The sequence below is a fragment of the Danio aesculapii genome, chromosome 12 (genome assembly GCF_903798145.1).
Source record: "Danio aesculapii chromosome 12, fDanAes4.1, whole genome shotgun sequence".
NCBI lineage: Eukaryota > Metazoa > Chordata > Actinopteri > Cypriniformes > Danionidae > Danio > Danio aesculapii.
In genome coordinates this window covers 24,177,277-24,199,705 of record NC_079446.1, presented here as the reverse complement: position 1 = coordinate 24,199,705, position 22,429 = coordinate 24,177,277, and the positions used below count along the sequence as shown (strand labels likewise).

Here is a 22,429-nt window from a genome sequence, read left to right as displayed (position 1 = left end):
AAAGTCCTGGAAGTTACAAGTTGGAACTTCTCTGGATAAGAATTGCTGGTCCAGCACATTCCACAGATGCTCAATTGGATTGACTCTTCATAATGTTTTTTAAACTGTTCGATGTGTGGCAGGGTGCATTATCCTGTCGAAAGAGCACTTTTCCACTTGGGCAGTGGTTCCCAAAGTAGGGGTCACGGGACAGTGACTGGGTCGCTTCGGGATTTTTCAAAAGTCAAATAAATTTTATTAAACTATTAGAATTACCATCTTTTGATCATAAACCACAGAAGATAAGAAAAGTAGTTAATAGTTACATAAAAGAAGCATCAACAAGCCTGTAAAAAGGTATCAGCCTTTCAATGTTGTTTTTCATAGGATTGTGTTTACGTTTCGATTAACAACACACCAATAGTGTGAGCTGCAGCAGATTTTAAAGCACCAGGTTAAACTTTCTGAAACCTTTATGGCAATCAAATACATTAAAAATAAATACAGGCCACAACTGAACATTGACGATGATCTCTGAGTGGAGGTTTCAAAATTAAACCAAGAATTGTGCTGATAACATTGTGCCCACCAGTCTCATTAGGTGAGGTTGTTATATTAAGTGAAGTTATTAATACACTAATTTCGAGAGGAGCACGTGATTATGAATGACACGGCTGGTACTGCATTAACTAGCGCATGAGTCACCAATCAGATGATTCCTAAATCATTATAAATAGCCAGGGTTTCTGACTACAGTTATCTTCGCCTTGAAGAATCCCCCCTTCCACTCCTACTCCACCTTTTCCTTTATAGGGTGGCCCAAAGGTTAACGCTGTTGCCTCAGAGCAAGAACGTCACTGGTTCAAAGCCTTAACAGGCCAGCTGTCATTTCTGTATGGAGTTTACATGTTCTTCCGGTGCTCGTGTGGGTTTTCCCTGGGTTCTCCAGTTTCCTCCCACAGTCTAAAAACGTGTCATAGTTGAATTGATCAATATAAATTAGCACTATCATCGAGCTCCTTACCAGCAGTATATCTCTACGTAGCAATTATAATCTTAAACAATGGGGGGAGTTCTCGCAACCTACCTGAGCTCAAACTTCCCTCTCGCCATGGAAACAGGAGGGAGCCCAGGGCTCAGAGATCTTATGAGCTTAGGGCTCTCTCCTGGGACAGCATGCCAGACTCACTTTATAATCAGTCATCAGCTAAGTGTGAACTCTTAAAATTAATTTAATAAATGACTAAATAAATTATAGCCTATGGTTGTTAGACAGTTGCACGTTTTATGTTTTGTGCTCCGGTTTATATAGGCTTATTGTTGTGTGTCCAACATTTGTATATTTATAACCACCTCCGAGGAATGTGTGGGTTGCGAGTCACTGGTGTTGTTATTTTAGGGGGGTCGTGGACTGAAGTTTGGGAACCCCTGCACTAGGGAACACTATTGTCTTGGAAGGGATTGCAAACGCGGTCGGTGGATGGTGTCTTTTACAGAGTTTTGCTCTAACACTAATCAAATGCACATGAACATTTTAATCAGTGTCAAAAAGGTAAAAAAGTTACAGGCAGATGTGTTTGATTATAGTTGGAGCAAAACTTTGTAGGACACTGGCCCCTCCAGGACAAAGTTTGTCCATCCCTGCATGACATCTGAAATCCTGGCCCTGTAGTTGACTGACTTCTAACTTTCTTCAAAATATCTTGTCATCTACTAGCAAGTAGACTACAAAACAGAATGCAAAATGCAGTGTGTCAAGAGAACATTTTGTTCAGATGTGATGGACAAACAATACAAGTATTTGTGCAGCTGTTTATTAATTGTACTTTAAAGAATCTATAGTGCAGTGATGCATTTAATCAGTAGTCAATTTAAAACTGAAAAAAGTTGCCATATTATGAAGAACTATTAAGTTACTATTAGATCTAGTAACTGTTTACATCAATGCTTAGTTAATAAGTCTATGGCTTATTGCTTACAGATGTCTTTATTCCGTTTATGTCAAATCCGTTGTCGTTCGTTTATTTTTCCGCTCAGAAGAGCTATAATTTGTTAGATTGCCAATTCGTGTTTCGACATTTCTGACTCCGGTGAATGAAACTGATTTAACTGAATTTCTGCCCTGACTTTCATAACTGACACACGCTGCGCAGATTTTTTAGCCTTAGATAACTTGTCTTCGTTCCTATTGGCTGTCAGAGTGAGAACATGCAGCTGGAATGGCCAATAAGCGACCACGTCCTACTAAATGTTAAGCAGTAGCACAATTAAACGACACTTATTGGTCAAAATGACCAACCCTATGGAAATTAAGCGATTTGAGGCGGGACTAGTTAAGTAACTTCGTAGATAGGGCAGACCTTGTGACCAAGATAAAAACTTTCACAGTACTCTCTTGTCAGTCAATTTAGTCTTCATGTGAGAGACAGTTTGATTCTGATTAACCGTCTCCAGCACACAGCTTTTTTCCAGGTGTTGATAAACTGAAACCGTTCTGAGATGTCTTCAGAAATTCCGGAAATATTCAAAGCTCTGCTTGAGTACCCTTTCTCTCTCCCGTCGATAGATGATAACGGTAAGAATGTTTCAGTGTTGGCTAAAAATACTTTATGCGTACAGTGGGAATACAGGCAAAGTGGAGTCTCCCAAATGTATCCGTATTTCCACTGTTTATAAATCGGAATGTACTGGACGCAACTGGGATTCTGCAGGATTGTGTTTATGATGCTACGCCATACGTCAAGCAGTACATGTGATCAAAAACTCAAAGTGGGACAAAGGTATACAGATTTGTAGCACAGAATGCAATATTTAAGATAAATGTGTTTTCTTCCTCTTCATAAATCATAAATGTGTATAACGTTATCACACACACACACACACACACACACACACACACACACACACACACACACACACACACACACATATATATATATATATATATATATATATATATATATATATATATATATATATATATATATGTATAAAGATTTTATTATTATTTTGGAGGCGGGGGCGTGTACGCAACAATAACGTTAATTATGACTGACTAGAAATCTTTGCAATTAATTTTATGGCAATGTTGCAATAAATATGCAATAAAACTATAAAATGTTTGTTAAAAATGCAATAACTAGTTTGTGAGGGGACATAAGTGGAATTTAGATTGGCCTGTATTAGTATTTTGTGAAATGTAAAGAGCATCCTGCAATGGGAAATCTCATTTAAATAGTATGCATAATTACTATTTAAGTTTGTCGTTGCATTAGAACAAGCTTGCAAATTGGGGCTGAAATTGAAATATTTTAAAAGCTATGCTATATCCTAAAAAATAAAAATGTCCAAATAATAAATATATCAGTGGCTTGCTAGATATTGATTTGTAATGTGTCGTGTGCAAAATATGTTATGTGCATAATACGCTCAAGTATAACCTCAAGGGCAAGGTGTTTACAACCTCACGTTACACATGAAACATAGACAATATTTTGCATTATTATTGCTGCTTTGTGGTTGGCTGTGTGCACAGTGACCGTGTTGTGAGTGCACGTGCAGGGCCATGTGCCAAAGCCCATTACTGGCTGAAACAGGCGGTTCTCCCGCGAGGCATGAGCAATGACGAAGCATGTTTTGTTGTAAACTACAGAAGTGTAAAGTCCTGTAATATTAAAGTTTGTATTTATATGTCTCGTGACACGTTTTTCTAATACACAACTGAAAATATACGTTAAATTAGTTTTGACAGACCAAAGAGGAGACTTTGTAAAGTCTTCGCTACACACACGCTGACAAGCCTATTTGTAGTTGCGTCTGTTTACTTATTCATAAGATGAAAACGAAACCAACCAATCAGGATCCCCGAAAACTGTATTTTTTTTCTTCAACAAGAGGCGTGGTTAATGCGAATATTAAAACACTGCACTGGAAGTCGAATCAGGTCAAACACGGGCGAGTAGATTCTGAGAATGAAAAGGTGTGACGCGTCGAGGTAATTGCAAGTTTAGTGCGTGTTTTGTGTACACAACGTATGGAAGAAATAGTCTTTTGTCCTAGTTAAACCAACGTAAGGATTTGAAGTCGGTTTTAAAGTTACGCGCTGCACAAAAAAAGCGTCGGTGAAATGGACGTGAAGCCTATTTCCATCACGATGGACGCAGGCGCTGAAACTTCGGCTGCATTTCCAGTAGTTTTAAAGAAAATAATGGAAACCCCTCCGCCGAATCTTCTGGAAGGCGACGACGGTAAGTGCAGCATCAGTCAGTCGGTCAGGCGCTCGAGGCTGCGCAGTTTGCAGGCGCTGCTCTCTGCAATGATGAATGGCGACCTATGGCGAGTGGATAGTGCCACTTCTCAGCCTCACATGGAGAAGGAGAAGGAGCAGTCGACCCTAACGTCGCCGCCTCAACGTGTCGAATTTTGAATAGGAGTGAATGGGAGGGCAGACGTCAAGGTAGCGGCGACGACACGGCGACGTCATATAAAAACCATTTTAGGCGGCGACGTAGCGGCGACGCACTTAAGAAAATTGCAAAAAAAATTGACGTGTATGATACGTCTTAACTAAGTACACCGCCTCACACGACGTCTCCTAAGCACGACGTCTCCTAAGCACGCCGCCTCACACGACGTCTCCTAAGCACGACGGCTCCTAAGTACACCGCCTCACACGACGTCTCCTAAGCACGCCGCCTCACATCGCGTGTCCAAATAAAGCTTTACTTTACCAAATAAAGCATTACTTAATGCCTGAAAACAATATCTATGTTCATATCATAGTTTATTAATCCAAAAAGTTGTGATTGATTAAAAAACACCCAACTTCTCTTTAATGGCTGGTTTGTAAACAATGCAATACATCATTTAGTGTTAAAAAATTAAATCATTAACAAAGTATGAAATTATTAAGCATATTATACATGTGTTTTTACGTTATACGGTATTTGTAGTTTAAACTGCTTATAATGTCTATTCATGTAAAGTTAATGCTTAAATGATAAACTCTATTTGCTGATGCTTAAAAGCTAATTAGTGTGTAGTTATTATTATAAAGTGTTACCAAATTAGTAGCCTATTAAATTGCAGGAATATTTTATAACACATGATAATGAAGAAACATAACATAATAGGGCCAGTTAAGCCAGGCTTATGGTTTAGCTGCATTGGATATATGTGAAGGTCAATTTCATGTTCTTAACCACCTGAGATCGCTGTATACATAAATTATACACGAGCAAATTATGTCTTGAAATGGCTTATTATGTGTCAACAAATGAGTGTCTACACTCATTAAAGGATCATTTTCTAGTCTACTTTAAGGCTTTGTTATGCAGCTTTCAAGGCAAGACAAGTTTATTTTAATAATACAACTTTAAAAATAGTCATTTAAAGTGCTTTACATAAACAAGAGTAGCCTAAAAGAAGCAAGTAAAAAACATAAAAACGACAAAAATATATAAATTATTAAAAACAGATTAAATTGTGTTCCATTTGAATGTATCACTTTCAGAATGATACAGAAATCTGCATTTTGACCATGAGAATTCAAAGTAAAAAGGCAAAATAAATTTTTTGGGTGTTGTAATATTACAATGCATTGTTGTTAATTGGTGTATATCAAGATGTAGGCTAATTTCAATATAAACAGTAATCAACAATTTATTACTGCATTCATGCGGGCAGCTTCAACTAATATGTTATTCTATTGTTTAGTCTTATAATGTATGGTTTAAATATAAAATGCAATATACAATTTGTAGAATATTTTAAAATATATTTAAAATGACAGGTATTTTGATAATATCATGTGTATTATTATGTGAATTATTGTTTTTGTTGTAATTATTATACAGTATGACTAATTTCTACACTTTTGTATTATCAAAACTCGCATCAAGTCAAGTATTAGACAAGTGATGTTGTCCTTCCCAGCTTAGTGTATTTAAATGAAAAAGAGGAGGACCTCCAGGAGTACAATGTATGTGTCTAAAAACATTTCAGATGTTTATGGTTTTCATAAGGCATTTAAAATGTTTGTATTTGTTTAAAACAAAAATACAGCTCAAACACTCATTTGTTATATACCTGTTTTTTATACTATACCAAAGAATTAATAGTGTCATGTAGGGGTGGGCGATATGACCTAAAATTAATATCACGGTATTTTTCATCTTTTGAACGGTGACGGTATAATATCACTGTATTACTTTCAATAGCAAAATAATATACATCTCAAGGAAGAACGGACAAAAGAAAGTCTCACTTCTATCACTCTTTAAAAGTTTCGGTTTGGTTCATTGTAAATGCTCAGTCTCGTTATGAGCTGATCTTCATTTCTCTGTGTTGGTGGAATAAAGCAGGGGAGTCAGCCGCACCAATTTATGAGCAGACAGAGCAGGATTCTCGCGATGACCACCAGCGCAATTCCGCTCTTTGTTATGAGCCGTAGTTTCAGTGTAAACTTAGTAAAGGTGAGTTTCTTTGGCGATGATGTCTACAGTATTAGACTTTATATTTAGCGGACATTTGCGCTGAACACGCGGTGAATGCAACGCATCGAGATTCGGGCACCTTCTCCGAAAACACTCCATTGATCTCAGCTGGCGGATCAACATTTACCTCATGTTATGATCGCTGTCATCTGCGCCATTATTATTATTATAACTTTAGGTGAGGTTTCAGGATTGTATAGAAAAACAGAATAAACTAAATAAAAGGAACAAAAGGCCTGCCCTATGTATTTTCCACTTAAATTACAAATTTAGATTACAAAACGAAAACACTGAATCCTTTTTATAACCAGCATAGGCTGTTATTATTTTAAGCTTATTTTAGTAAAGCAGACCTACTAACTCAAATCAATCGCTCCACAGAAAATAAGCATTTTTAACGCACCGCTGTAATTTCTATATATCCCAGTCCCTTTATCAACATTTTTAATACAAATCATTATTTTAAAGATTATGACTTGAGAATATGATTTTACCTCAGCGCTGCACTTTTCTCCTTCTCCCTCGCGCTGAGTTCAGGTGACGGAGTGTTGTGAAGTAGTTAAACTCTCCTCAGTTTAATTTACAGTGTCAAACTGGCACAGGAATATCAGTATATTAATATTGGCTTTGCTAAAAGGCTAGTCAAATGTGGGTCTTTTTTTACTGAAGCTATAAACAGACGCGCATGCTGCAACCGGTGATGAGTCAACAATCGCATATATTTGACTTATTTAAAGTAGGCTATAGGCTATAGCATATAATAATTTTGTGTAAAGACATTTATAAAAAATGTAGCTAATATATCACAGGGGTTTGTATAGCAACTACAGTGGAGCATTAATTAAATCCTTTTTTTCCTGTGGAGCGAAACAAACACACAGTTGTGTAGCAGATGGAGACGCACAAAAATATACAATTCAGATATTTTCGTCGGAAGAAAAATATTCTTTGAACGAATTTAGTTTGGTACAATTTGTATCTTAGTTTTTGTCGGTCAGTTATTTACAAAATAAACAAGAATAACTAATAAACTTTGAGGTGAAGCGATGTGCCTCAGGGTCCGTTATATGCCAAAACACAAACTGGTCTGTTAAATAATCGTAATATAAATAAAATAAAAGTGAAATATTCAGTTTCGAATATGGAATCTTTGTTAACTGTATGATCAAAATTAAAAGAGCAGCCTATTCGAAATATTAGAAACTGAATATTTCACTTTTATTTTATTTATATTACGATTGTATTTAGTTTGTGTTTTGGCCGCGGCATATAGCGGACCCTGAGGCACATCGCTTCACCTCAAAGTTTATTAGTTATTCTTGTTTATTTTGTAAATAACTGACCGACAAAAACTAAGATACAAATTGTACAAAACAAAATTCGTTCAAAGAATATTTTTCTGCCGACGAAAATATCTGAATTGTATATTTTTGTGCGTCTCCATCCGCTACACAACTGTGTGTTTGTTTCGCTCCACGGGAAAAAAAGGATTTAATTAATGCTCCACTGTAATTGCTATACAAACCCCTGTGATATATTAGCTACATTTTTTAGAAATGTCTTTACACAAAATTATTATATGCTATAGCCTATAGCCTACTTTAAATAAGTCAAATATATGCGATTGTTGACTCATCACCGGTTGCAGCATGCGCGTCTGTTTATAGCTTCTGTAAAAAAATACCTACATTTGATTAGACTTTTAGCAAAGCCAATATTAATATACTGATATTCCTGTGCCAGTTTGACACTGTAAATTGAACTGAGGAGAGTTTAACTACTTCACAACACTCCGTCACCTGAACTCAGTGGGAGGGAGAAGGAGAAAAGTGCAGCGCTGAGGTAAAATCATATTCTCAAGTCATATTCTTTAAAATAATGACTTGTTAAAAATGTTGATAAAGGGACTGGGATATATAGAAATTACAGCGGTGCGTTAAAAATGCTTATTTTTATATATCTATCTGCGCGGTTAACCGACATACCGCATGATTTCTTCCATTACCGTCACAGCCCTAATTCAGACACACAAATGCTCCCAAATATATTATGAGGGCGCATAGATTAAATTTCGGGCGCTCATGCGACCAAAATGGTTGCAATTTCGAGCCCTGTAGTATAAGGACATGTATTCAGACCACAACTGAATGTTTGAAGAAAATTGAATGCCTTATTATTTAGAATTAGCTATTATTGATGTAAATGCAGCCGTTCAAGGCGCATAATTGATTTATACCGGTATTGACGGTATTAGAAAATCCATGTCGTGGCGCAATGTCACACCGGTGATGACTATGACACCGGTATACCGCCCACCCCTAGTGTCATGTATATTTTAGTCCAATACATTTTTTTAACAACATCCTGTTCATTCTTTCATTTAAGGTTTCTTTACGTGTGAGAAAGAGATTGCAAAGAAAATTGCTGTCTGGAGGGATAAATTTAACGATAGACTTGTAAGATTTGTAAGTCATGGCTGGCTTGGTAAATCTGGTTAGAACCTGTACATTTTTTGACTCACAAGGCTTAGAACCTCACTGATTAAAAACATGAGACACAAATACCATTGCTAAACACACTGCATTGACTGGATCATTGTGTTTTTTATTTTGCGACTAAATTTACAGTTTTTTTTAATCAATACACAAAGTGCTGTCAAATTTTGTTTAATATGTGATTATTATCGTAAAAGAAAGTTTGCGCAGATCTGTGCAAACAAATCTATAAATGTTATACAGATTTGTTTAAAAAATAATCTATAAAAAAATTTTATTTATGGAACACATGAATATAATGTTTTTTACCAATAAAAACAATTGAGCTTTTTTTTTTCAGAATAAATATATTACATTTATTGGCTAATTTTCTTTTAACAGTAGTTTCCATTACTTGCTCCACAGCCTTTGCATTCCTTTTTTTTTTTTTTTTTACACAATACATTTGATGAACACACAAATAAAAAAAATCACAATATCTAATGATATTCAGCGTGGCACAAGTATCATTTTCATAGTTTGTGTGACTCTGTATACCAAATGCATTTAAGTCAATAGTATCTGGATGCAGCCTTGATGATGCAAGCTGAGATTGCATCGTCTCAGTGATGCAATGTCAGACACAATGTACTCAATGGAGCTAGTGACATCAATGTGAGGGGTGGGGTTAAGTGAGCCCATTAAAAAGCATTGGATGCATCTCTAACGTTAAAAAAGACTGTTTACCGGTAGTCTTCTTCCCCGGGCTGTCGCCAGGAAGATGTAGACACTAGTCGCAGACAGATTTATGTGGCCAAATGAAACTTTTTACAAAGCATAGCTATACGACCACAGAAAATGCATAGTACAACAATTTCTTAGAAAATGTGTATTCGTTAAATCCAGAGTAGATTCAGTTGTCTAAAATCATATGAAATTTGACTAAAACTAGACAAAAGTAGCCTAAAACGATTCAGATGACTAAATATGTCAGAAGTAATGTTTTGTCTTCTATAAGGCTAAACTAAATCAAAATATAAAATAACATAGTCAAAATATAACACATCCTGTGCTGAAAACGCACATTGATTAGTTAACAAGTATAATACAGTATTATTTATCATTTATGCATTATAATATTATGAACTAGGGCTGCAGCTCAGAAACAGTTATATTTACCATAATTTAAGATTTTTCATTCATTTAAAGTTTTTATGTATAGTGCTTTTGACAATAATTTACGTCACATAAACATATAGCCTAGTGCTTCTAAAAATGCTGCCTGTGTATGATACAACCATGTGTGTGTGTATATATAGCCTGTGTGTGTATCTTGTCCACAAAGTCCGTTTTTTACGCATCACCTCTCAGGTCCTCGTAGGGTTGGCATTATCCCGGCTTGGATCAAGTGGCACTTCGCGATCTCTACAGGCCTTCGGATGGGTATCTCATGGAGGAATAGCTGTTAATTTTTTTGTTTGAACAGGAGATATGTCAATGTGACATGTATCCCTTATACAATTAACTCATGTGATGCATTATATGCTTTACTGATAAATAAGTCCTTATAATCTAGTGTCCAACGTGAATCTTTTCATGTGGAAATGTGAATTGATTTACAAAAAAATAATCAGAGCATTTCTCAGCAACAAATTTGAGCATTTTATGGTTTTGGGTTTATTTTTTTAGTTAGTCTGTGGACGAAACGTGCCATATAACAGCTTTTACACAATACATTATACAGTTGGCCTATATATTTTTTTAAATATGCAAAAGGCTATACCCCCTATTGCACTTCTTTTAAGGGCCAAGTATTTTCGCACATTTCACGGTCAGAATGACTCAAGAAATCAACATAAACATAACATAAAGGAATTATACATCTCAGAATAATATAATGATAACTTGTTCGAGCTAAACTTAAAACCACGTTTATAGTGATGGTGAATTATATGAAATAATAAATATAAATTGGTAGTAAAACAACAACCTAAGGTTACTTTATTATTTGGCGTCACATGACACTTATGTCGGGAAATGCTTATTACACTTTGTTGAGGCGACGTCAGTGTCAGACGTGTTTGAGGCGGTGTGCTTGTCACACGTTTGATGGGGCGACGTCAGTCTCAGATGTGTATGAGGCGACGTGCTTATCACACGACTGCTGAGGCGACGTAACCCTCTCAGACGTAAAAGTACACGACTGTCTCCTTCGTTCGGTTATCCGTGGCACTATCCACTCGCCATAGGCGACCTGTATGGTAATATACCGAGAGACGTTATGTAAATACGGAACATGTTTATCTGCGTTATTTATAACTTGGTCCGCTGCACTCAATATGTCACGGTTGCTGGGCTGGAAACTGGATGGAACTAAAGATGCCCGCCTCTGAATGAATCAGTCTTTAAGTCCGCGATCTTTTCAATGATTTAGCCTAGTGGGATATCGTCTGTTTGTAGTAATAAACATGTCATTATTATAAAGGTAATACTCGTTTTTGTATGCTCCATCTTATCTATAGCATATCTAAGAGGGTCATTTGAAGTAAAATGTACGGTTCTCTAGACTTGTTGGTTCTGCCGACCTTAGTAGATCTAGTTAGTCATTTGATGAAATCTTTTTTTTTTCATAAATAAATAAACTTTCTTTTTTTTCTGGCTTAGTCGCTTTATTAATCAGGGGTTTCCACAGTGAAATGAACCGCCATCTTATCCAGCACATTTTTTACGCAGGGGATGACCTTCAAGCTGCAACCCAATACTGGGAAAGACCCACACACTCTTACACACACATACACTATGGCTTACACTTTAGCTTATTCAATTCACCTATACCGCCTATACTCACCTATACCCACGCGAGCACTGGGAGAACATGCAAACTCCACACAGATATGCCAACTGACCCTGCCGGGGCTAGAACCAGAGACCTTCTTGCTGTGAGGCGATTGTGCTACCCACTGCGCCAACGGGCCTGCCCTATCAAGTACATGAACTTTACAATTTCAAGATTTGTTACTGTAAAACAGGAGTTGTATTGCCTTGTAGATCTAAATATCAGACTTGAATTTGGTTCACTATCGAACCAGTTAACCCTGGGTAAATTTAATCCTGGGTCATCAATTTTTTGCTTAATGTTTCACACTAGAGTTCTGTGGTATACTGGTACTGGAAAATATGAATAATTATATAATAATTAATTATAATAATTATTATAATTAAAAAAGTACAATACCTTACTCCGTTCCTTACTTCATAGGGTCTTTCTCCGTTCACCATGCAGCAATTGATACCCAAACTAATGTGAACCATACGTGACAATAGAGGAACATGACTGATCAACAGATAAATCTCACTCTACATCCCTTAAGCTAAATTTTAAAAGGACAGTATGAGAAATTTGGGAGTACGGATGAAAAATATAAACCATCTGTTGAGCCCAATGACTTCTGTGATTCAAAAACATGGACAGAATCCAGTCATGAAAAGAAAATATTCAGTATAACACGGGATAAAAGAATATGAGAAGTGCTAGTTGTGTTATTTAATGCTTAAACAACACATTTGCTATTGGAGTTAAAGTGTTGTTAATACAACTGTTTTCGGTTAGGTTATCTTTGAGGATTAGTCACCTGTGGTATCAAGGTATAAGATTATGGAATCATAATGAAAGTGAAATTTGACATTGCACATGATTCACTTAGGGTTAAGAAAAGCAGTGGTAGCACCACTTTTAAATACAGTCACAAATATAACAAGGGTAAGCAAGGGTTAAAGAACAAATAAAATGCTATGGAAATCAAAGGTGTTTTTTTCCCCCAACATTCTTCAAAATATCACCTTCTGTGTACAACAGAACAAAAAACCAAACAGGTTTGGAACAAGTACATGGTGAGTAAACGATGACAGTTTTTTGGGGTAAACTATGCCTTTAAATGTGGTGTTTAGAATGCAAACACTGTATGTGTTTGGTTAGTAGCAGTCTGTCTGATGCACAATACTGTACATATTATTATGATTTAGTGTTTAATTATTTTATATTTCAGAAAATGATAAAGAGAAGCTGTTTGAGAGTGTGGAGTCTGGAGGGGTCAGTGAAATGGGGCCTTCAGCCGCCTTAACGCCAGCCATCTGGGAAAAGACCATCCCCTATGATGGAGACACTTTCCACCTGGAGTACATGGATCTGGAGGAGTTTCTGATGGAAAACGGCATTCCTGCTGCAGAGAATGAGCAAAAGAGCAGTGAGAAGGAAAACATACAGCTGATGGCAGAGGAACCATCTACAACCTCTGCAGTTAAAACAGCCCCAGCAGTCACTCTGCTACCTGTCATGGCACTGGATCCTTGTGAAGAGGAAGTGGTCACAATCACCACATCCAGCTTGAGCTCAGCAGACAACAAAGCAGGTCTGTCAGACCAGAACACTGTGTGCTTTCTGTCACAACCCGAGTATAAATCCATTACATGGTTAATCTGTTTATCGTGAAGATCTGATAGTAAGACTTAAAGAGTAGAGATGGTGACATTTAGAGATACCTAATCAAAATGGCAAGATGTGTCTGGAAGTAATAAAACTGTACTAGATTTGAATGTAATTTCATTGTTGGCATTTCTTAATTCACATTTCTCCACAGAAGAGAACCGGATGACACCAGATCCCATTAATCCAGATGAAATCGAGGTAGACGTGAACTTCGAGCCAGATCCCACAGACCTCGTGCTCTCCAGCATTCCTGGAGGCGAACTTTTCGATCCCCGCAAACATCGCTTCTCCGAGGAGGAGCTGAAGCCGCAGCCTATGATCAAAAAGGCGAAGAAAGTGTTTGTGCCTGAGGATCAGAAGGTAAACACAGTTGCCCTTAAGGCAGGGTTTAAACTATGAGGAACTTTTATAAACTATAAGGGAGATCTTATTTTTTACCTGAAAAAATAAAGCCATAGGAAAACTTCTTTCATAATTTTAAAGTTTTAGTAATTTTACAGTATTTTTATGATTAGTTTTCCCATTTTACTGTGTGGCACAGTGTGTAGCACTGTCATCTCACAGCAAGGAGGTAACTGCTTTGCATGTTCAAAGACATGTGATATAGGTGAATTGAATAAGCTAAATTGTCCGTAGTGTATGTGTGTGAATGTGAGTCTATGGGTGTTTGCCAGTGATGGTTGCAGCAGGAAGGGCATCCGCTGCGTAAAACATATGCTGGATAAGTTGGCGGTTCATTCCGCTGTGGCAACCCCTGATTAACAAAGGGACTAAGCCGACAAAAATATGAATGAATGACTTATTATTATTAATGGTAATAGTAATTAAAGCAATAATAACTGGAGTAATAATGTCATTTGAGAGTACAGACAATAAGAAAGCAGTTATTATATAGTTTATTATAGTTTATTTTTTAGGCTCATTAAATTAAATTGAACCAAAACTTGGTCTTCTTAATTTCAGTTCTCAGTAATTAATAACAACTACCGGAAATAAAATAAGATTAAATAAGGGTCATTTTAGTTAACCAAAAGTGAAAACACAAAACAAATGTGTTTTTTTAATTAGTTTTGTTCAAAATAAAATAATTTATCCAAAAGTGTTTTTTTAATTGAACATTTTTTATGTGAAGTTAACATTTATTTTTTCCCCTTAAAACTGAAAAGTAAACAATGATAAAAGTTATATATACAAATAAAATGGAGTCTGGATGATACAAAAATTGTACTGCTCTAAATACCAGCGTGCTAAATACTTGACTATGACTAAGGAATAAAGCCAAACCAGCATTTGTGCCTCAGGCCCAAACCTAATTACACAGCTACACCCTAAACGTAAAGTCACGAGATGTTAAATTCCAGTTTCATGTCGATCACTTCAAAAGACATAAAACCATGCAAGCATAATTTTTAACAACACTGTGCCATTTTAAAAACAAAGAAAGGTTTTCAAATATTCCTTTTAATATTCACACACTATTTCAGGATGAGAAATACTGGCAGCGGAGGAAGAAGAACAATGTTGCAGCCAAACGTTCACGGGATGCCAGGCGTCTGAAAGAGAATCAGATCACAGTTCGAGCAGCATTTCTGGAGAGGGAAAACTCAGCGCTCAGACAGGAAGTGGCAGAGTTGCGCAAGGACTTTGGGCGCTGCAAGAACACAGTGGCACGATATGAAGCCAAATACGGACTGCTGTAAGGGACAATTGCAAACACGGAGCATTTGCATATAAAAATCCCCACTGCCTGTGATAAATGAGGCACTACACTGCTATTAAAGTATGTGATTAACAACTTTTGCTTTCTCTTCTTTTTCAAGCAGACCGGAAGAAGACATCTGAGCAGTTATTGATTCATTTGCATTGTTGAAAGGCAATAAATGAATAATAGTTTGGAACAAAGAGGAGAAGACAGGATAGATTCAGGTGAATGATTCAGACTGTAGAGCTAAGTGACGATCATGTGCTTAGCAACCTGGTCAACAGCTCTTTTTCTTTCATTTTAATGCAATGGCATACCCAATATATTCTTCTGAGCTTTGAAGTGCTTTACACCAATGTAGAAACAAAGGTCTTCCTCATTTGCTCGTTTACAGGTTTTATGGCATCAAAGTAGTTTTAGGGAATAACGTGCACTAGAAGTCAAAAGTCTGCATTCATAAACAACGACTTCATTTGTTTTCAGTGTACTTTCATATGTATGAGTGTGAACTGTAAAAGAGGCGATTATAGAAATATGAGGAGTTTGAATTGCATTTAAAGAATTACAGATTAACCTAAACAACAAAACTGTTGGCTGGAAATGTAAATATATCATGTCTGTAAAAAAAAAAGGTTTTGTCTGTCTTTAACTTGACGTGAGCAGAAAACTTTAGATACAGTCTGTCAAAGCAAGTCTGTAGATCTTTTAAAATCTTAATTTGTTTACTTCAGGATGGTAGTTCGCCTTTTTCTGGGACTCATGGAGGTCAGTTTATGTACAGAAATACCACGCTGTACACGTGACCTGGTCTTGTATATGTATTTAGGGCAAATCAAATGAAGTGCTTATATAAAGGATTTCTTTTTCATTTGTATCATAGGATATATTTTTTTCAGATAACTATCAAATATTTAACAAAAGTTTTTTTGCAGTGATAAGGAGGATCCATACGTGTCTTGAGCAGCATGACTGTTTATAAAAGCACCAGTGTGTTACATATCAGAAACCAAATGCAAACCTCTGCTTGCCACCTTCCTGCTTTTTCATTTTAGGCACACATTTAGTCTCTGTCCTTTTTTATCATCAGGGAAAGAAGATAAAGGGTCAGGTCTTAAGTGTCACAAAGTCATGTCTTTTGCTCTGTGTATTGTCATGAAGTAGAAGTTCGGCTGGAAGTTTAATGTCAGTACTCAATGTGAGGCCCATTTGTCCTTTTTTTCATGTGTTTTTTTCAGAATGGCAGTTGCTGTAATGTGAGCTTGACCAAAGCTAATTTGATTAAAAATCTGAAGCTTTTTTGTGGCTAGTACACAATGACTTAACTTAAATCAGGCTTGCAGTCTGTAGAAACTCTTTAAAAGCGTACCTTCAGTTTGTCGTTTCTCCTCAAGCTTTCTTTCTAAGTGTAAGATGAGAAAGCAAATGCAGGCTGTTCTGAAAGGAACCGTGACTAACTCTGATATGAATCTTGGTTGAATATGTAGTAATTTGTTCATGTACAAAAAAATCTTTTTCTAATTGTCCGTTTCGGAAGTCTTTTCTTTTTGGATTGTCTTTTAAATGTTTTTGACTTGTAAATGTTGTTGAATGTCTTGGTTTCATGTTGTACATATTATTAAAAAATTGATTTGTTTTACTGATGTTCTTTTAAACATTCTGTAGAAATTGCAAGAATTGAGACTGAATCTAAAATTTCAGATGGGGGAGCAGCATTGTGTAACGCAGACAGATGCCAAGAAAAAGTTGCATAAGGGAAGGAGGAGGGATTTAATAAAAGGCAGTGTGACACTCTCCGATACACAGCAGTCCACCCAAACAAACTCTAGTCCGACAAAGAGTGCTATCATTCATGCGGCATTTCAGTCTATACTAGAGTCTTTCATCAGCATCCATTATATTTCAATCAGGGTTAGTTACAATGTTCAAATGGTATTCTGGCAAACTGTAACCTTACACAGATTTTTAGAAATGAAATGTCTAACTTTTTTTACAGTGTAATATAAAGAAATAAAATAAAAATGAATATGTCCATATATTGCAAAGCCACAATCTTAAAAATAAGCCTTGCACAGGGTTAAGAACTAGAAAATGTATGTATATACACACACACACATATTGAATCTGCTTTATATAAACTCAGTTATCAACTCTTATGAATTTAATTGTAAATCAACATTCGATTTCCTTTAAATATAAATAATTTATACATTATAACAAGGGTAATACAACCAGTTCAATCTTTGTTTTAACACAATTCAAGGTTCCACTTTATATTAGGTGACCTTAACTACTATTTACTTGCATTAAAAAACACATGCAATGTGCTTACCGTGTTCATAATGTATTGCAGAACATTTCTGGTGCGCTCGAGGAGGGATATGGGTAGGGATAGGAAGAGGTTTGGTGATATGGGTTAAGGTTTAAGGGATGGTCAACAGTGTAATTACAAATGTAGTTACAGGAAATATTTTCTTATGTAAATACATGCTGGTATTTAATTAATCATAAGTACAATGTAAAAACATGTATTTACACAATAAGTACATTGTAGCAGATGGTTAAATTCAGTGTAAGTACATATTAGTTAAGGCCACCTAATATAAAGTGGGAATCTTAGTTAGATCTGGTCTCCTTTAATTAAGTTACTGCATTAACTAAGATTTATTGACAAATAGCATGGTATTTATCATTAGTTAATAACACTTGTGTGAACATTAGCTCAGTTGCAATAAATTATTTTAACAATTACATTTAATATTGTTAATATAATGTATTATTTTAATAATGCATCACTAAATGTGTTTGATATCATTTTGTCCTCCTTGTGACAGGGAAGGAGAGAGAGAGAAGCTACAAAGTCATGTTGAATTACATGCCAGATGCAGTTTGTGTATAAAAATACAAGTAAAGCGTTCTGGAGTTATAAAAGGTTACAAATATCTCATTTAAAAAAGTTGTCATCTTTAATTTTAAACATTGATAACTTTAAGTAAAACATGACAATTACAACAAAGTAAATCATCACACTATTTAAAAACATCTGTTTATTCTATTAAGTCTGATAACAAAATGAAAAAATCTTGCACAAAAAAGCTACTTTGACAAAAAAAAACCTCCTTCCGTTTCTTTCTTCACCTCTTCTTGAAGCCGTATTTTTTCCTTTCATAGAACAGATCAGTCTTTGAGCTGCCCAGATTTACAATCTTGGGACAGCCGTCTCTCTGTGTGACAAAGAAAAAGAAACTTTTTTCAGAAACTTACAATAACACAAGCTGCATGATTCTGGATAAACACAATTCTTAGATTATTTGGAGTGGATGACTAAAAAAAATTCGGTCATTTTGTGAAGCCTCTGTAAATTGTGTAACTAAACAATATATTGAATTACTTGTTTTGTAATTATATTACTAAAAGACTACACTTGTTTTGTTACTGGATGAGTGCACAAATCTAAATGAATTTATTTTCTTTTTTTTAAAAACCATTTCAACCAAAAAAAAAAAACATGCGAATGGTTACTGGTCATTAATTCGCTTACCTAAATTATGTTTTTATGAACAAAACGTACATATTTTGTGTGTGTTTAAGACGAGTATTTAAGCTTTGGGACATACTGTACTACTAATTCATTAACAGACCAATCTGTTCTTTGTTATAATGAATCATCTTGTCACTATTATTCGCCTTGTCACATCATCCACATTTATTTATATTTAATTTCCTACAGGTTAATATGTCCTTCATGCAAAGAAATCTCATCAGGGGTTTGCACAATTATTCATTTAGAAGTTAATGACCAACAGCATCTTTTAAAAAGTTCACTCTATTGCATTAAATAAAATGTGAAAACGTTAAATAAATATTTTACATCAGGTTAGAAAGTAATTAAGTCATTCAAACTTATTTACCTAAGCCTCTCTACTTAACTGCTTCTTTCACTTATACATGTCTGTAGTTCTAATGCAATTCATATTCAACACACAATGTATTTTGGGCAGTATAGTGTACACAGATCTGCACTTGACAAACAGCCTCCAGGTAACTTTTGGAATACTCGTTTCAGCATATTATGATTTGGGACACACCAATTTTATTTTTGAATACTGATTAGGATGGTTAAATGCTAATTGAGATCTTTTTCTATAACTATACATCTACTGCTATTTGTAAGCAGTTTTCCACTGTGATTGTATTTTCAAAGGATTAACAGACCTAGGCAAAAAATAAGATCACTTGGGTGTTTGAATTGAGATTCCAAGCTTTTGTTTAGTGCATACATAAATTACTACTGAATTACAGTAGTGACTTAATATTAAAACATTTATTAACAAGAGTAGCTATTACCATATGCCTGACAAATAAGATGTCTAAATAGTTTAATAATTTACTTGCTCATTAAAATTGATCTTAAAAACTTAACTACTCTTAAAAATAGACGTTTTGTAAACAATACCACACTTAATTTTGTAACAATTTTTTTTAAAATATTTACAAATAATGAAAATGCAATCATTAAGCCATTGCATATGTATTGTATATAAATCAAATTATAAATATATTATTAGAAATAAAATTGATTCTTAGTAATTTAGTAATTAAATACTTAAAACATAATTAATAAAACAAACACCCTTTTTACTTTTTATTTTAAGGTTTGCAATGCAAATCCAATTAGATCCTATTGTTTACTAAACAAAGCAAGTTTCTCATGGCATACATCCACTAAACGACAGAAACTATTAACTTACAATCTGCATTGTACATAATCATAAACATTTGCATATTTGTCAATAATATTACTGAAATAATATTTAAAAACATTTACATAAGTAAATACATAAATAGACTCAATCATAAGCTAAAATTTGTGTGGGCCTACTTAGAAGCATTTATAAACTAACTGCTTACTATTGTTTATTAATGCAGAGTTAATGCTTAAATGATGAATTAACTATTTTCTAATGCTTATTATATGATTCATAGTGTGCAGTTATTATATTAGTAATTATTATTACAGTGTTATCAATGTATTACCGAAAAAACAAACAATATACGTTTTGGATTGGGATCGTAACTCCCAGAATTGTAATCAAATGGTAAAGACCCTAAAGTTTGCCACCTCTAATCATTTGGATTTTTGAATTGAGATTTCAAACTTTTAATAAGTAACGTAACAAAATGCAAACATCTAAAACCACATAATGACGTTTGAAGTTTACTCAAACTACTGACAAATGGAAAATGTATTCCACCCCTGTCTCATACAGTTCAGTCAAACACTAATTTGGGCAAATGTAGAGCAGATGTACTCACGTCTTTCTCCTGGATGGTGCACTCTTTGCAGTAATAGGCATCAGACACTCCAGGACCTCCACAGATCACGCAGCGTCCTTGGTAAGAGCCATAGTTGCATTCATCGCAAATACGAACCAGAGTGCAAGGTCTGACATAAGAGTCGCAGATCACACATTTGCCATCACCTGGAAAAGAAAACACACATTTGTGTTAAAGAGCATAACATCATAGCAGTATCACCCCCTCAAATAAACAATAATTCTGTCGTTCTGTTTTTGATCTCTTTACATTATTAAAAGGAATAGTTCAGCCAAAAATGAAAAACTACTCACTATTCACTTGCCTAGTTTCTTCTGTTGAACACTAAAGGAGATATTTTACAGGAAAATGAAACCTGTAACTATTTACTTTGATAGGAAAGCAAATACTATGGAAGTCAACAGTTGCAGGTTTCCAGCTTTCTTCAAAATATGTTCAAAAAAAGAAAATTCAAACAAAATTTTTTCTTTGAAATGAGAAAGGCTGAGTAAATGATGACAGAATTTTGAAGCGGTTGGTTCTTGGATAAACTCTGTGATATCACTAGCTGTGTTACAAATTTCAACAAATTCCTTGTGGGTTTAAAATGACTTAAATATAAGTACATGATAAATATGTCATCAATCCATCAATTTCTTGATGTGACAAATATATAGTCTAATATAGATTATACCTTGTTACATAAAATATATTACTGATAACCGTTCATGAATAGAAAATTAGTCAAAGTAAAACTTACATTTTTCACACAGTCTTCCAATGGCTGCAAAGGAAATAAATATCAATTCAGATTAAACAGATGTATAATTGTTGAACTCGTGCATATTTAAACCGTAAAAAGTACAAAACAAATGACGTAAAGGTAATATTAAGACTATAAATACCAAGGAAAGAAAATATGCAAAATAATTTGTCAGTATGTCAATTCAGGCTGTAAATGTAAAGTCTGACGCTAACATGCAAATAACTGTACACATATTATGTTGGTCATTAATCTTTTGTCGTGTTGTCCAGTGAAAGACAACTTAATTGTTTTATGTTCAATCCACTTTGTTAACTTAATCGATTTGTGTTGGGACAACATGAATTGTGAAACCCTGCATTTATTTAAATTGTATTTACCAACACGCTACAAAAACATAGTTTGAGTTCAACAGAAAACTTCAAAGGTTTGGAACCACTTGATGGTCAATAAAGTTAAGTTTTGTTTGTGTGTAAACTCTCGTTATAAGTATCTGAAACCCTGCATGACAATTCCGCCCTCCAACGACTGGGGACGCTGTAAACAAACGACAAAAGCACGTTTACATCGGCTCCCACAAAGACTTAAACATAGTTATTTCTCCAATCAAATATCTGATTAAATAGCATCATATACGTGGACTTTGTAAGGGAGCTATTTTATCAGCTTACTAAAGTTACACGATTAAATGAACCGTCTCCGCTTAGATTTGAACCTTATTGTTCATTCATCTGATGTAGCGCGAGTGTAAAATCTCACTTATTGTTTGCTATAAGTTGGATCATTAAACAAAGAAATTGTTTAGGGTCTAATGAAAAATAAACCTTACCCACTCCAGCCTGTTTTCTGCAAAAAATCAAATCTGGGTGATGTTTTGCCATTGTAAAAGAGTGAGCGCAAAGAACAAGCTAGCAAGCGTCGACGCAGTGGTGACCTCCGAACTTTCTTCTTCGGATGTTTTGGTCTAAAAGCTGCGCAGCAACTTACTGCCACCTAACGTACATAGACCATATGTAGACCGATAGCCGGAGGAGCTGCTGTTTTCTCGGATATAAAATACAATAACACTTATATTTATTAACTGATTACAATTTTATAATGTAAAAAGACTCCAGTTACGTAGAAGTAAGAAAGCTCAAAAGTGTAATGTATATTTTATGGTATAAAGAGAGATGTAGTATCAATATCTCTTTTATCAAAAATAGTGCGGGAATCCTC

General features: G+C 35.1%; 4 protein-coding genes across 6 annotated transcripts in view; 2 read left to right on the top strand and 2 right to left on the bottom strand.

The window, feature by feature from the left end:
* Positions 1-22,429, bottom strand: part of cby1 (chibby homolog 1 (Drosophila)) — a 142,835-nt gene that overhangs the window by 30,910 nt on the left and 89,496 nt on the right. The window lies entirely within an intron of this gene.
* tefa (TEF transcription factor, PAR bZIP family member a) lies at positions 2,338-16,771 on the top strand. Of its 3 annotated transcripts, none has more exons than XM_056469540.1 (5): positions 2,338-2,554; positions 12,994-13,356; positions 13,585-13,793; positions 14,918-15,129; positions 15,254-16,771. In XM_056469540.1, exons 1-5 carry the CDS (start codon positions 2,479-2,481, stop codon positions 15,273-15,275), a joined length of 882 nt encoding a protein of 293 aa, XP_056325515.1. In that variant the 5' UTR covers positions 2,338-2,478; the 3' UTR covers positions 15,276-16,771. The 3 variants fall into 3 exon arrangements, with proteins under 3 accessions (XP_056325515.1, XP_056325513.1, XP_056325514.1); XM_056469538.1 differs by lacking the exon at positions 2,338-2,554 and adding an exon at positions 3,907-4,226; XM_056469539.1 differs by lacking the exon at positions 2,338-2,554 and adding an exon at positions 3,909-4,226 and having other exon boundaries at positions 15,257-16,771.
* Positions 18,165-22,162, bottom strand: phf5a (PHD finger protein 5A). Its single transcript, XM_056469545.1, has 4 exons — positions 22,041-22,162; positions 21,209-21,232; positions 20,449-20,615; positions 18,165-18,356 (listed from the first exon to the last, which is right to left on the bottom strand). The coding sequence occupies exons 1-4, from the start codon at positions 22,090-22,092 to the stop codon at positions 18,267-18,269; spliced, it is 333 nt and encodes a 110-aa protein (XP_056325520.1). The 5' UTR covers positions 22,093-22,162; the 3' UTR covers positions 18,165-18,266.
* Positions 22,358-22,429, top strand: part of aco2 (aconitase 2, mitochondrial) — a 10,691-nt gene continuing 10,619 nt past the window's right edge. Inside the window, 1 exon segment of the mRNA XM_056469220.1 lies at positions 22,358-22,371. Within this exon segment, the coding sequence (XP_056325195.1) occupies positions 22,358-22,371 (14 nt within the window).

What these genes read in the sequence shown, in the direction of transcription:
- tefa (XM_056469538.1), top strand. Translation starts at nt 4,106, where the DNA reads ATGGACGTGAAGCCTATTTCCATCACGATGGACGCAGGCGCTGAAACT. An exon ending in TTGTGCCTGAGGATCAGAAG is followed by an intron (nt 13,794 to 14,917) that starts GTAAACACAGTT and finishes ACACTATTTCAG; the next exon opens with GATGAGAAATACTGGCAGCG. An exon ending in GAAGCCAAATACGGACTGCT is followed by an intron (nt 15,130 to 15,253) that starts GTAAGGGACAAT and finishes TTCTTTTTCAAG; the next exon opens with CAGACCGGAAGAAGACATCT.
- phf5a (XM_056469545.1), bottom strand. Translation starts at nt 22,092, where the DNA reads ATGGCAAAACATCACCCAGATTTGATTTTTTGCAGAAAACAGGCTGGA. An exon ending in TGGAAGACTGTGTGAAAAAT is followed by an intron (nt 20,616 to 21,208) that starts GTAAGTTTTACT and finishes TTTCTTTTCCAG; the next exon opens with GTGATGGCAAATGTGTGATC. An exon ending in GCACCATCCAGGAGAAAGAC is followed by an intron (nt 18,357 to 20,448) that starts GTGAGTACATCT and finishes TTTGTCACACAG; the next exon opens with AGAGACGGCTGTCCCAAGAT.